This window comes from Candoia aspera, chromosome 1, assembly GCF_035149785.1.
Source record: "Candoia aspera isolate rCanAsp1 chromosome 1, rCanAsp1.hap2, whole genome shotgun sequence".
Lineage (NCBI taxonomy): Eukaryota > Metazoa > Chordata > Lepidosauria > Squamata > Boidae > Candoia > Candoia aspera.
Window position 1 is genome coordinate 228,127,650 of NC_086153.1, and position 14,523 is coordinate 228,142,172.

The 14,523-nt window shown below is 44.0% G+C and overlaps 1 protein-coding gene across 1 annotated transcript in view; it reads right to left on the bottom strand.

Moving 5' to 3' along the window:
• Window positions 1-14,523, bottom strand: part of OBSL1 (obscurin like cytoskeletal adaptor 1) — an 82,360-nt gene that overhangs the window by 19,673 nt on the left and 48,164 nt on the right. The window contains exons 19-28 of the mRNA XM_063310384.1: window positions 13,828-14,103; window positions 12,395-12,670; window positions 10,304-10,579; window positions 7,051-7,326; window positions 5,237-5,503; window positions 4,471-4,740; window positions 3,638-3,904; window positions 2,111-2,377; window positions 1,639-1,751; window positions 1,247-1,400 (exon numbers count right to left, since the gene is read on the bottom strand). Coding sequence (XP_063166454.1) covers window positions 1,247-1,400; window positions 1,639-1,751; window positions 2,111-2,377; window positions 3,638-3,904; window positions 4,471-4,740; window positions 5,237-5,503; window positions 7,051-7,326; window positions 10,304-10,579; window positions 12,395-12,670; window positions 13,828-14,103 — 2,442 coding nt within the window. The remainder of the gene's footprint in view (window positions 1-1,246; window positions 1,401-1,638; window positions 1,752-2,110; window positions 2,378-3,637; window positions 3,905-4,470; window positions 4,741-5,236; window positions 5,504-7,050; window positions 7,327-10,303; window positions 10,580-12,394; window positions 12,671-13,827; window positions 14,104-14,523) is intronic.

The following is a 14,523-nucleotide window of genomic DNA, read 5'->3' on the forward strand; positions in this document are numbered from 1 at the left end:
AGAATCCTGCCCGGACTTGTCTTCTTCACTTCTTCTTTTTCTCTCTGCTGGAAATGTAGCTCAGCAAGGCTTGCTCCAAAAAGGGAGCTAGGTCCTTTAAATGTTTTGCTTTTGTTTTTGTTTTCTGTAAATAAATTATTTTTATAGAAATGCTTGGTGTGTGACTTTTTTGACCTCTCCTGGGCTAAAGGCTTTCCCAGCATCTGCAACATAATCTAGTCACAAGAACGTATCAAGAACCCTGCTGGATCAAGGACAAAGTAATACAAGAGCATCTTACCCTCCCAGGACACCAGAACAGAGAGTTCAAAGTGGCTGTTTTACAACAAAGAAACCACAGTACACCACTGCCAGCATTATTGAGTGAGACTGCAAAACTCACATTCATCAAAAGGTTCAGGCTATCTCAGAAGGCCTTATCAAACACAATGGGTTTTTAATACATTACAATTGCTAATTGATGAGGTACTTGTAACCTGTCTCTCATGTAACCTGCATCTGCATACTCATTCTTTCTTTGTTCTCGTTTCATCAAAATCCTACAATAATGTTTTAATCCTCCATCAGTTTAACAACCAGCCCTTGCATCTGATGAAGTGCGCTGCAGTTCACAAAATCTATTAGAAACATTTAAAGCTATTAAAATTTGTTCATGGGAAAAAGTGCTGTCAGATGCCTCCTGATTTGGGGCTACTATAGACTAACATAGCTCTCCTTTTATAATGCCTGCTGGATCAAGAGAATCATAATCATGCTGGCATAACCAGGTCTTCGAAAGCTCAGGAGTGATGAGGCTGACCTCACCTCTGCAGGGAGAAGATTCCACAGTATGGGCGCCACAGAGAAAAGGCCTGCTGCCTCGGGCCTGCCAAATGTAGCTCCCTAGACAACGGAACCCGTAACATACCCACTCTGCTGGATCTGGTGGGACGGGCAGATGAAATCAGGGAGAGGCGGTCCCTCAAGTAACCCAGTCCCATGCCATGAAGGTCTTATGGTTTGGTTAACTAAAAAAAAATCTAGCCTTCTGTATAAGCCTTGCAAGTCTAAAGAAGATTCTGATTCACTGTATTGGATGATGGCCAACCCCCTCCAGACCACTGGAAGCAAAAATCAGTGTAGTAGAAAGGGAAACTGGGCCTTGCCCTCATCCAGAAGTGATAGATGAGGCTGCTTGGTATGGGGACCTCCATCCCAAGCCTCGGCCCCCATTTCTGCCCCCATACCCAGCCCTAGCCATCCATACCGAAGACCCTCAGTTTGGCAGAAGCACGGCAGTCACCAGCATCACACGTATATTCACCAGCATCTTCAAGGCTGCAATGGCTGAGCTGCAGGAGACGCCGACGCCCCACTGAATATATGCGGCAGTTGGGGCCTGCCTGGATCTCCTTGCCATCCTATGAGAATTAAAAACACAGAGAGCCGGGTCTGCTTTAGAGCGGAGCAAGGCAGAGGTGGAGAAAGGACTAAGTGCAACTCTCAGGTGTATTGAGAACATGGAGGGGAGAGATGGACTTCGTCATATTAATCAAGAATGTTCCCTTAAGTAAGTCAGTTTTTCAGGAGAGTCCCTGTTCTTGGAGGTATGGAGGAGATCAAGGAAGGGGGGGATAGTGCTAGAGGTAGCACCCTCACCTTATACCACTTCACCTCAGCCAGGGGTCGAGACAGCTCACACTCAAAGGTAGCTGAGCCTGTCTCAGGGATTCCCAGGTCCTGGGGCAAGCGCAGCATAGTAACTGGTGGCTCTGCAGGGACAGAGATAAACACAGGTATGAGTAGCTTGGAAATGCACTGTCTTGGAGACTAAAAAGATGTAATATCTTCAAGAGATGGTGCTTAGCCAAACCACACCTGCTTGCATCCCTTATCCACACTCAGTTCGAAGGACACCCGTTTATCTACGTGTCCTACTTCCCATGCCCAGTTTTCCCAAGCTGCCGTCGCTATCAACTGCTTCGCATCTAGTGCCTTGTTTCCTGCAGTGGCCAGCTAGATGCCCCTGGGGAATGTTACAATCTGGGTATGACAGCAACGGCTTTCCGCTATTTTATTTCCAGCACCAGCAAGTTGCCTTTCTGCTGCCCTCCCTCTGCCGCTCCAGTACCTCGGACCGTAAGGCGGGCACAGCTCCGCACAGTATCAGCAGTGAAGGCCACAGTCCCTGTGTCATCGAGAGTGAGCCCTTGCAGCGTCAGGCTGTGCACACAACCAGTGGTGCTCATGCGGCGGGTGGAACTAGGCTTCACGCGGATGCTGTTGCACGTCCAGACCCCCAATACATTGGGGTGGGATAGCTCAAGCTCAAACGTCACCGTCTCCTTTTCCAAGGTCTCCACATCCAGCAGCGGTTTCTTCACCGTCACCTTCCGGGCTGGAGGACAAAAAAGTCTGTGATAGATCCAGTTTTGTCATGAAAGGAGTTCACTTGCTTCTTACAAATTAAAGCGACTTACCAGGATATATAGTGTATATATAGTATATATGGTACCAAAATTCTAATCCAGGGGATACCAAATTGTAGGATGCCCCTCATGTGGCTCCCACTAGCAAGAAAATTGAATGCTTCTCTGACCTACTTGGGCAGGATCCACACTCCTTCTTCTTCTTCCTCGTACATTTATTACTAATAGGGTGGAAGGTTCTGAATGGAATCAGAACATTTATCAGAAGTGAAGATGAACTAGAATTCAAGATGATTCTCCCTCAGAAGAGAAGTTGGTAGCATCAGGGTAATCTTGACGAATGTCACAAAAGCTAAGCAGGGTTTGACTTGGCTAATACTTAAATGGGAGACCAACAGGAAACCCCAGGACTGTAGAGTAGACTGCAATATGAAAAAAAAATCCCAGAAGAAGGCAATGGCAGCCCACTTCCATATGGTTGCCAAGAAAGCAACAAGAACCAGGATTCATGTTCAGTTCAGGTGAACTTTGGATAGAAAAACAAGTTATAAACAAAGGCAACAGCCTTATGCAGTGTCCACTGCTGCACTTTGGCCACTAAATATATATCTGCTAAAGCCCAGATTCCAAAAAAGGCAAGGATAGGACAAAAAAAAATTCCAGTAACCAAATTAAAAACTACTAATTAAAAATAATTGCCTGTAAAATAATGCACCATATTGAAAGATATTAACTGATCCATTATCTTTGTATATCAAGTTATTTCACTCATGCGTAAATCACTCTTACACCCAGATATATGCAAATACACATATAGGGACACTGTCATCTTTCCTTCCAGCATAAATAACAAAGGAAGAAGGGAAGGGAAGGGAACGAGATGGAGATGGAGTGAGAAGAAAGGTTAGCTCTACTGGGAAGGAAAGAAAAGAAAAAAAAGAAACAAAACAGGGTGGAAATGAAGCAAGGGGAACAGGAACTGAATATGGAATGAAGCTCTGTTTAGGGTTACAGAAAGGGTTAAATTCACCAGGCAAGCAAGCAGACCTTCCCAAGCAACTGGTAATATTCAGCTAATCATTGTTAAAGGAATTCTCACATTCAACAGAGATGTCAGCAGGGAAAAAAAAACCAAGGTAAAAAGTGACCCTGACCCTGTCTTGAGGATTTACAGTATGCAACTGAGAGCCAAAGTAAGATCAGGACAGAAACTAGAGGTTGGCACCTACGTTCCACACTGAGTCTGGCTTGGGTGCGATCATGCAGGCTCTCGCAGCGATAGGTGCCTCGATCGGCAAGCTCGATGTTGTGGATGGTAAGGGCCCGCTTTGATCCTTCTTCCTCCACGGAGTATCTTGTATTCTGCTGCAGTAAGACGCCTTGCTTCATCCACTGCACCTCAGCACTCTCCAAGGTCAGCTCCACTTCCAAGCGTACGTCCTGCCCCTCCTCAGCTGCCAAATCACACAACGTCTGCGTAAACAGCACCTGAGCCTCTGCAAAAAGAAATGCTCAGAGGTTGGCTACTGGCTGATACACTTCTAGCCCCAATGCATTCCCAGGCCATGACCCCTCCCTCTTTACAGAGAGAGAAGCCAGGATTTAAGGCACTCCAGCTACTTCCCAAGAACTGGGTCAATTTGGCATGTTTACAGACACAGATTTCAGAAGCCCGAAAACCCCAGCATTTAGTTTTCAAAAGTACAAATTCAGAACCTGCAGGGCTATAGAGATAAAGTTTTGAAAATTCGACATGCTGTGCCTAGCCAAATCTTCAAAGACGAAGGGAAGTCAAAGTAGAATTTCCAAAAGGGATTCTATCATCTTCGCTATATGACTAAAGAAGCAGCATAAATTATGCAAAATAAGTAAGTAGAGACCATTATTTTGAGTAAAGAATTTACATGTTCTTAGTGTGGAATTGGGGAGACAAGAAAGGACACAGCCCTGGCATTAGCCGATTACCCCCTTCAAACTCTTCCTACTACCAGTGCACAGTAACTCTGCCCAAAGATCTGCATTTATCAAAAAGCAACATACCTAGTGTTGCCTTTCCTCTTACCTTGCACACTGAGCCTGGCTGAACTCAACAGACCTTCCACATGGACAGTGACCGTGCCAGTGTCACTCAAGCGACATTGTCGTATGGTGAGGGCATGGCATAGCCCATTCTTGGTTATGGTCAATCGCTCACTAGGCACTACATCTTGTCCATTCAGCTGCCAATTCAAACTCACATCATCTGGACATATCACCACTTTGAAGGTGGCATCGTCCCCTTCCAGCACTGTTAAATTGTGCAGCTCAGAAATTATCTCCACCAACCTAGGGACTGAGAAAAAGGTGCCATCTCAGTTTACATAGAGCTTGCTAACCCAGAACCAGTCCAGTAGGAGATCCCAAAGCCCACCCAACACCGTATCTCCATGGGACCTATATGCTTGCCTCTTGGTACTCAAGCTTAGCTTCACTGCCCTTCTTTCCCTCTATATTTCATTTCATTCATTGATTTATGCAGATTTATGGACATCAGCTCTACTGTATAGCAATGTGCAGAGGATTATAGAATTATACTGCTGCATGGAGGAGCATAAGCATGGTATTATGAACAAGAAACATAGCTAAATGACCTAAACAATTTCCTAAGACTGTGTTCTTCTTTATTTTGATGTCATCTGGATGTGTTCAAACAACTTCAGTCCCCCTTTAATCAGTGGGGCCAAAGGATGGTTTACGTTAACTGGAGGTTGTACCTAAAGATACTAGAAATTGAAACTAGACCTTTTCCATACAAGGCACCTGCTCTCCAACTTCTCCAAAGGACTCACTTTGGACAGTGAGAATAGCCAAAGTACGGTCATCTTTGCTTTCACATGAATATTCGCCAGCATCTTCGGGCCTCACGTTGCTGAGTGTCAAGGAACGCTCTCGCCCCTCTGCTCGGATCTCCAGGTGTTCGTTGGGTTCCAGCTCCTGCCCATCTTTCAGCCAAGTTACCTCACCCTTGGTTTTGCACAATTCACACCAGAACAACACTGTGTCACCCTGCAGTGCTGTCACATCTGAGAGACCCCGAACAAACTTCACCAGCAGTTCTGAGGAGTATAAAGAACAGTTTGGTTATGATGATCAGATCCTGGCAACTGGCAGAACCCATGTCAAATTGTTGGGGGTTTAGAGCAGACTGGAAATCTTCAATGCATCCCAAATATGCCATAACTCACAGCTTTTGCAGACTTTCAAATTCCCAGTTTGCTCTCTTTCTAAACTTCCAGACCTCATGACAACAGTTCACTCTGGCTCAAAAATATCTAGGAAAGGCTTCCACAAAAAGGAGAAGGACAGTCCCTTCTGTCCCTTCTCAAGGTCAGTCATCCTGACCTATGAATGGCTCCAAGGAACAGGGCTATAATCCTCCCAAGCTTAGCCTATTTATTTGGCCTGACACAATGAATTTTCAGGAAAGAGGATTTCGTTGCTTCTGCCCCCTGGGATCTTTTTAACTGGAGATGCCAGCAAATACACCTGAGGCTTTCTGCATGCACAGGAACTTCTCAGCTACTAAGTTGCAGCCACTCCAGAGTCAGGTTAATTGCATCAATCAGGTATGAAAATCCAGAATTATTGGCCAAGGTATGTGCACCTAGAAGAGAACACTGAACATTGCTGTGTATCACTGAGCAGCAACTACCTTACTGAATCAGACAGGGGTTCGTTTCACCCTGCATTATGTTTCCAACAGTGACCAGACAGATGCCTCTGAAATCTCCCAGCAGACTATAAACGCTGTCCCACTGCTTGACCACAAGCATATGCTAATCAGGAATATATTGCCTCTACACATGGAGAGTCTATTTAGCTCTCATAGCTAATAACCACCAATAGTTCCCTTGTTGAAAAAAACAGGCTATTTTTTCAAACAGCCAGACATTTTTATAGCAAGAACTACTGAAGGGATAATAAACCCTCCCCTCTTCCCAACCGCTTGAGCAACACATCAGAGCTTGGGAAATTAGCTTTAAAGCTTTCACACTGCAGACAAAGGTTTACTGCCCAGTTTGTTTGCTGTATGGTCACAAGGCCCCCTCTTGCAAAGAAAGCTGGTCCGTCTGGTAGAAGATCTACAGTCTCCTTAGTCAGTCAAGCTAAAGAGACAGAAGGTCCAGCTGGGACACACAGAATCCTTAGTGAGACAGGCTCCTTTTGTGAGTGTGTTGTCGGGAGAATTTTGACCAGTATGGCTCATCCCACGGCGGAATGCTGTAACCAAAGGTTCCCTGTCTGTCAAAGCCCTTGTTTTAATATAACAGCAAAACTCATTCCATTTTGAGCCTCCTGAGCAGGCTGTATTTCATTTATTCAGTTATCCCATAAGATAAAGATGCACAACCTGATGCCTTAGGGCCACAAGTGGTCCCTAAATCATTGGGCATGGCCTCTGGAGGCCTCCCAAACTGATAACCAAGAGGAAAAATTAAACTGAGCATAGTTTTTGTCTGGCTCCCATCTCCTACTTAGTGGAGCACAGTCCCTGGCACCCTACCCAAGACCAAGTATGAACCCCCTGCTGTGGGCCCATATCTGAGGGCCTCTTGAATTCCCTGGATTGCCATACCAAACAGCCTCTGCACAGATCTCTTACCTTTCACACTAAGCTCAAAACACAGCTGGTCATGAGCAGAATGACATACGTACTCGCCGGCATCAGCTTTGCCTACGTTACTCAGCAGGAGGCTGTGGACCCGTCCTTCTGTGCGCAGCTGGCAGTGCTCCCCTGCCATGAGGTTCCCCCGGGGTCCTTCCCAGCTTACAATGGCTGACTCTTTGGAGACAATGGCTGAGAGCACCGCACTGCCCCCCTCCAGCACCAGCACCTTCTCTGGGTGCTCTGATTTTGGCACAAACAGCGCTGGGGCCTCTAGAAGCAGAAAAGGAGCAGAGAGATTTGCAGGAGCACTTAAAGGAAGCAAGAAATGCCCAACTAGGTCTCTAATCCACATCCACCATTGTGACCATTGAAGGTGCTGCTAGCCTCTAGTCTCTACTAGTCTCTCTCTACTCCCTCTCAACAGATGTTGTTTGGGCATCACCAAAACTCTCCCTTGTAGCTGGAGGAACTGGTTATTTATTTGCAACTGTGGTTCATAGGAATATTCCAGAACTCAGAGATTCTGGGGGGATTCACCTCACTCTGCGTACCACACAAACTCATCAGAGTGACTCCTGCTAATCTCTTGTTTCTGAGATCAACATAGCAATCCTCAAAACAGATAGGTGTTATATATACCATCAGCACTGAATGGGGATGTGTAGCGTAAATTCACATATGACCACTCAAAAAACCTACAGTTAAACATGAATAATTAGCTCTTCATCATGGTCTCTGTGACTCACACACATGGGTCATTACTTAGCTTTATTATCCGGAGGAGGTAGCAGTTCACAGACGAAAGCTCTCCCATACCTCCAGGACTGAAGATCAAGCAAGTTGGGTTGAATAAAGGCAGACGGTTGTTCCCAAAGGTTTCTTCAGTACAGTGTGGGCAAGGAAATGTGATTAAGAAAAGCTGCCGCAGCTGCTGTTGCCCTCCTAGAGTATCTCCAGTTGGCAAGTAGGCCCTGATACTTAACTAAACCGTAACAGAGCCTTATGCCAGCCATAATTCATTTGGAAAGTTTCTGAGTGGGTAAACTTAAACTCTTCTGAGCCCCTGAAAGGACACAAATGGGGGTTGGTTTCTCCAGAAAGCAGTCAGTTGATACAAATAAAAAGCAACTGTTCTGTAGATATCCAAAGCATGCATAGACCATTCCATCAGCATCAAAGAGTTTGAGGGGAGGAGTGGCAAGACGTCTTGATTTAAGCAGGAGGACTTCAGCAGGAAAGAAGTATCAAAAAGTAAATTTAACTTGTTCTCTGCCTCAGTGCATATTGTTCATAAGGTACACAGCTAGTTCATCTGCCTGAAGTCACAGCTACTAAGAATGCAGGGTTTCATAACAAATGGCAAAAGTTGCCATAGTTCAAATGGCTTCACCATTAGCACAAACAGGAACAATGACATGCTCCATGTTGGTACCAGCAGAGATATAAGTGAGAACAGCTAAAGCAAGTATTTCATGAAACATTCTGAATGTCTGCCTCTCTAGGACAGAGTGCAAGTATCAGAGTTGCAATGGATGCAGGTGGATGAACAAGGTGACAAGCGTAGTTGTTGCTACATGTCCAACCAACTGAAGGATTGTGCAAGTATGCATCTTGCATTTGGAAGTGACAGTATCTTTGAGGCACTGGCAGGAATGTAGAGAAAGATTTTGTCCTTCCTTGAATCCAGAGCTGCTCCGATGAACGTATCACCTAGGAAGAGATGAAATGGACTTTCTTGATGTTGGTCTGAAGTCTATAGCTAGTCAAGAATATATTGCACTTTTCAAGTAAATTCCCCATAGGATGCTCCAACAATGAGTCAATTGTCCAAGTATGGGTAGGCAATATCGTACAAGTGAAAATTTGTCACCATGGCGGCCATATATTTTGGAAAAAATTGGGAGACCATGGCTGTTAGGATGGAGAAACTCACAACTGATAATCCAAGCCATTCATGATAAAACAGAGATATTGATGGTGGTAAGGGATGATAGAGATACATAATAAATAAATATTTATGCAAAAAGGACAAAAGGGTGGAGAGTGTAATCAGAATCAAAAAAGATGAAGGAAAGATGGCCATGCAAATCCTGTGTGGGACAGGTCTCTGAAACAGCTGCAGATCCAGAGTCTTCCCCAGCATCAGAGACATCAATATCATGCCCCAAGTCAATATCGTGAATGATTTTTCTGAGGCTGCCTTAGACATGTTGGCTGCTGCCTAAGATATAATTAGACTGAGAGATGGACAACAGTGTCTTCAAGTTAAATGCATCAGTTGGTCCTGAATCAGCAGTCTTCATTACCTGTTCTCGAAGGGTTGCTCTTCAGTGAGAAGAGTAGCGTAATATATATATATATATAAATAAATAAAGGTCTGGAAACATTAACAGGCATCCACAACATGGTCCTGAATCAGCAGTCTTCATTACCTGTTCTCGAAGGGTTGCTCTTCAGTGAGAAGAGTAGCGTAATATATATATATAAAGGTCTGGAAACATTAACAGGCATCCACAACATGTTCCTCTCCTGGCATAACAGGCAGAGATCATGTCCATCAGAGAAGGTAAGCTTGGCAACATTGACAATTTTAGAAGGGTATGCAGACAAAGCATACCACAGAATCTCTTGTCTCCATAAATTACACCAATAGACTTCAGTGAAACAAGAAATACCATAAGCAGATGAGCACCAGACAAATTAAAAATAAGTAATAATAGAAACACATTTAAAGGGAAAGGCAAATATCCTGGAGAAGTCAAGCCAATGTGCTACTGCTGTAGCAGTTGAAAAAACCTGAGGATACTAGCAGGAACTCATGCTATGAGCATATCTGGTACGCAGAGGAGGATGAACCTTCAAGAAAAAGCCTCTAGGTTCTATGCAAGCAAAGACCCTCATACTGTATGTGTGAATCTTAGAAATGACAATATTTGAGAGATGGTCAAATCTGTTTCAGCCCCATCATTCTACCCCAGTATTCTCCTCCTTGTCCACACCACAAGGGCCATCCTATGATTCATAGCACAGTCAGACTCATGCTCTTATCACAGCACCTCATGTAGCCCTTCCCCTTTTCTAAGGCCTCTCACTCCCTTCCATGAGCTCCACCGCCCCTTGCACCATACACTGCATGACCTAGAACAGCACTGTCATACAGTGACCTTAGTCTTCCAGGGATGGAAGAAGGATGGAAGAAGCCCTGACACCAAAGCAGCTGGCTTGAAATCAAGGCTGGTGCTCTTACCTTGTACATTGATTGTGTAATGCACTTCATCATCTCCAGTACTGCAGCTAAACCTGCCACGATCACATGGCTCAGACTGTTGGATGGTTAGGCTGTGTACCAGCCCCTCACTGCTCATAAGCATTCGTGGCCCAGGACAAAGTGGCTGCATGTCCTTGAGCCACTGGACACAAGCCTTCTCTTGAGAAAGTTGGGCAACCAGTGTCACATTTTCCCCTTCCTGGACTTCAATGGGCTCCTGGGCATCATCCTTATTCACAATGCACACAGCGGGTGCTAAGAGAAAGAAGAGTTCCCTATAAGCAAAGCTGGATATGTCTCCTGTCCTGTGACAGCAAAAGTAGTCAGGAATGCAGAAGATCTGGGCTACCACTGAAGTATAATATATTATAAATCTTTCTCAAACTGTAAAAAGAGAATTGTACGAACTACAGCTACATCTTTGCTCCTTGGACACTTATTTTATTATATATCATTCTGGCAGAGAATTGAAATCACCTTAACATTAATTCAGCATATCCAGACAGCAGTGGCATCAATGTGAGTTCCTTCTATTAATTATTGTTATATGCTATAAATAAATAAATAAAGATGATAATAATATTTATCATTTATTTTAATAGCATGTAATAATATTAGGAGGAGGAGGAGGAGGAAGAGAACTGGAAATAGGGAATACAATTTAGATGTCATGTCTTTTCTTAGGACCTCTTCATATTTATCTGGGGAAGCTGAGTAAAAATCCATTACCAGTGGCAGGATACCACTGCTGCTCTTTGTTCCTCTGCGTAACCTCCAGAAACAAACAGCTTTTAATTAAATATAGTTTACAGGTTAAATTATATTAAATTGCTAATATCCACAATCCTCTGGATTATGTTGATGATGTACGTTATTTACGGAAGCCTTGACTCCTCCACAGAAGATGCTATACGAATGGAGCTGAACATTTGCCTCAAAAGTCATTGCTCCTCTAGAAATGTCCCAGTGTCCTCACTTCCCCAAAGAACTCAGAATCTAGTCCTAGATGCTGAAAGATGCTGCTTCTCTCTGCTGCCACCTCATCTTTTGGCAAGATCTGATGAGCTATTTTCTGTTTCTCCTCAAAGCATCTGTCCTGGTGCTTCCTCCACAATTTATTTCAAAGTCTGTAGTCAGTGATATACAGTATATCTTGCTTTCAGTCAAGAGAGGAATTACAAGAAAAAAGGTACAGAAGTCCTGGTAACCTAAGAGTCTGACCAAGTCACAGTCAACTGAGTGCAGGCAAAAGACGAGCCTGTTCCCTTCCTTTGTTGTATGCCCTATTCCATTGCTAGGTTTCTCTGGCCTGAAGATGGGAAGAACGCCACGACTCAATCTCCAGAGGAGTTCAGAAACATTGGATCCAGCAATGACTGAGACAGAACCATTCTTTTACCAGAACATGGGTGTCTGTGATGGGGGCGAGACAAGGGGGGCAAATGATTATATCTATGTGATGACATAATCACACAGATGTTAATCCTACTGAAGTCTACTACTGTGGAGGGCTATTCCCAAGCCCCTTCAAGGTCATTCAGGCAATTAGGCAGCTCTTGACCATATCATCACCAAGGCCATTGCTGAAGCAACAGAAATCACGCTTATAGCAAGGTTTGTGTCAGGAGAAAATGGAAAGCACAACCTTAACATAAGATCAGCTAAATATAGCATTAGGCAGCTTAGCTATGGGGTGGAGATGAGACAAAGACAACATCACGAGGACATGTCCTTATAAAGAAAAATTATGAAGCCATGTTTGAGCCATAGTATAGGGGACATATGGATAAGTACTTTGTCAGTCATCTGTATTACAGCCATCAGATAGCTGTTATTACCCTACTACAGTTGACAGGGTTGAGGATGGATGAAAGATAATGGCTTCTCTATGATATTTCATAAATTCTGAGCTGAGAATATTGAACCAATAACTTCTTGCTGAACATCTCAGGCTTAGCCATTCCTCTACACCAGTTTCTCCCCCCAAAACTACCATTTTTTCTGCCCCCTCTGTGCTTCCTCCCTTAAACCCCTTCCCAAGTGTGTTTTTTCCCTTTGAATCAGTCTCACCTGCTACTTCTATTGAGGTCACCCTCTGGTCTGTGCCTGCATCACACACGTAAGACCCCGAATCCTCTGGTCTGACACTAAGGACAGTGAGTTGCCGGCGCCTTCCACTGGCTTCCATGTGAATACGCTTGCTAGCTACTAGCTCCTCGCCATTCCGGAGCCATCGCACAACAGCCGTAGGTGAAGATGTATCGCAAGCCAAGATTAAATCTTCTCCAGTTGCCAAGGAGCGATGCTCTGGCATCCCTGTATTTCCCACGATGGAGATGGGAGGCTCTAGGAAACCAAGAAAAAGAAAACACTGTCATCAAACAGGGCCCAGACAGGGTTTGGTGGTCAGCTGAATGGCACAAGCTGCCTCTTGTCAGTCTTCACGAAATATCAGTGTCCTGTAGCTGACCCAGACCAACAGAAGAGCTCCTGAAAGTCACTTACTTCCAGGATCTAAAAATACGTAGCCGCCTGTCTCACTTCCCCACCCAGACCTACCCAAGATTTAGTGTTAGAGTCTTTTAAATGGACAGGCCCCCAAAAGCTCCATGGCAGCAAGACATTCCCCTAGATGGGAATTGTTGTGCAGAGGACAACAGATATCTCTAATGTTGGGGGCAACATTGCCATCATGGGAAGTAAACATCCACTGCCATGTCCAATACAAAGTGTTACCCCTCCCCACAACTAGCAAAAGCGGAAGACATTATGTGAAATAAGCAAAGTGTTGTGCAGCTACTGTACTTGATGTTCCTTGATAATACAGTGTTTCTTGATGCTAAATTTTGATCTTCTTTTTTAAAGTACCAGCTCTCCACAGCCTAGTAATTACTTTGAATACAGGTATCAGCAGAAACAAAGCCCATCGTAAGTTCTGCTTTGAATGATAAAGCTGTGTTTTATTAGTGGGATTTCAGATACGTGCTGGAAATGCAACTCTGTAAAGACTAATTTCCACTTAAGAGTATTTTTAGATTGAAGCGGTATGTACAATTTATAAATAAATAAAATGTACAGTGGTAGCTCTGAGAAGATATTAAATTATATTGGCATTAAGTAGCCAAAACCTAATACCAATATACATATACAGTGCATATACGTTGTAGAATGTGCATTTTCCTGTTTATGAATAATGAGGATCCCTCTAAGACTCTGTTCACAAAATAGCAGCCACAACTATCATTGCCAGAAACAAGAGACAAAGCTAGTGACTGTGAATAAGCTGACCTTTTTCAAATGTAAGTGGGAGAACAAGTTTATATTGAATCCTTTATTTCCTGTACTGAATATGGATTACTGAAATGCTATTGAACTAATCTGGAAGCTGGAACATAATGCTCTTTCCATGTTACACTTGACATTCTTGCCTTATAAAAATAGTAAATTTTTATAAAAGGAACTTGTCCATGAGTGGCCTTCCTCTCCATCCCCACATTCATTACCTTCCACCATGACGTAGAAGATGAGGCTGTCATCACCACTGTCACACAGATATTCCCCGGCATCACAGATTTCCACTGCTGAAATCACCAGTGAATGCCGTGTTCCATCCTGTTCTAGCCACAGACGTTCTGTGTCCTGCAGTTTTTCCCCATCCTTGTACCACTTCACCTCTCCCTTGGGGCAAGACAGCGTTACAGATAGCACCAGGTCTTCAGAAACCAAGCAATGGTGGCGAGTTTGCAGCTCATCTCGCCCCACTATCTGAACTGGAGGATCTGCCAGTACAAACAAATGTTAGTTAATTTTCAGTACCTGTTCTAATTTTAATGGCTGTCTTCATGAGGGGAACACTGTTGTGATCGACCTAATAGCAATCTTCCTATCTTAATCCTCTCTTGCTTTACATAAAAAGTCTCCTAAGTGGTACACAATTTAAAAGAAATTGGAATGATGTGATGAGCTTATCCCAAGGAACTAGTCTCCAAGGGGTATCCAAACTTAAGACATCAACTCTAAAAACAAAATCACACATAGCTGAAGGTAGACTTGACCTTGACCTGGGAGAACATGCTGCTTGGAGAACCTAGATCAGATTTCTCCTATTATTACGCTTCAGCTGTGTTAGATTACATTTCTCACCACCCTCAGCCAGTTTTAGAACCAGCCCTCATTTTCCAGAGAAGCACTAAGGGGCT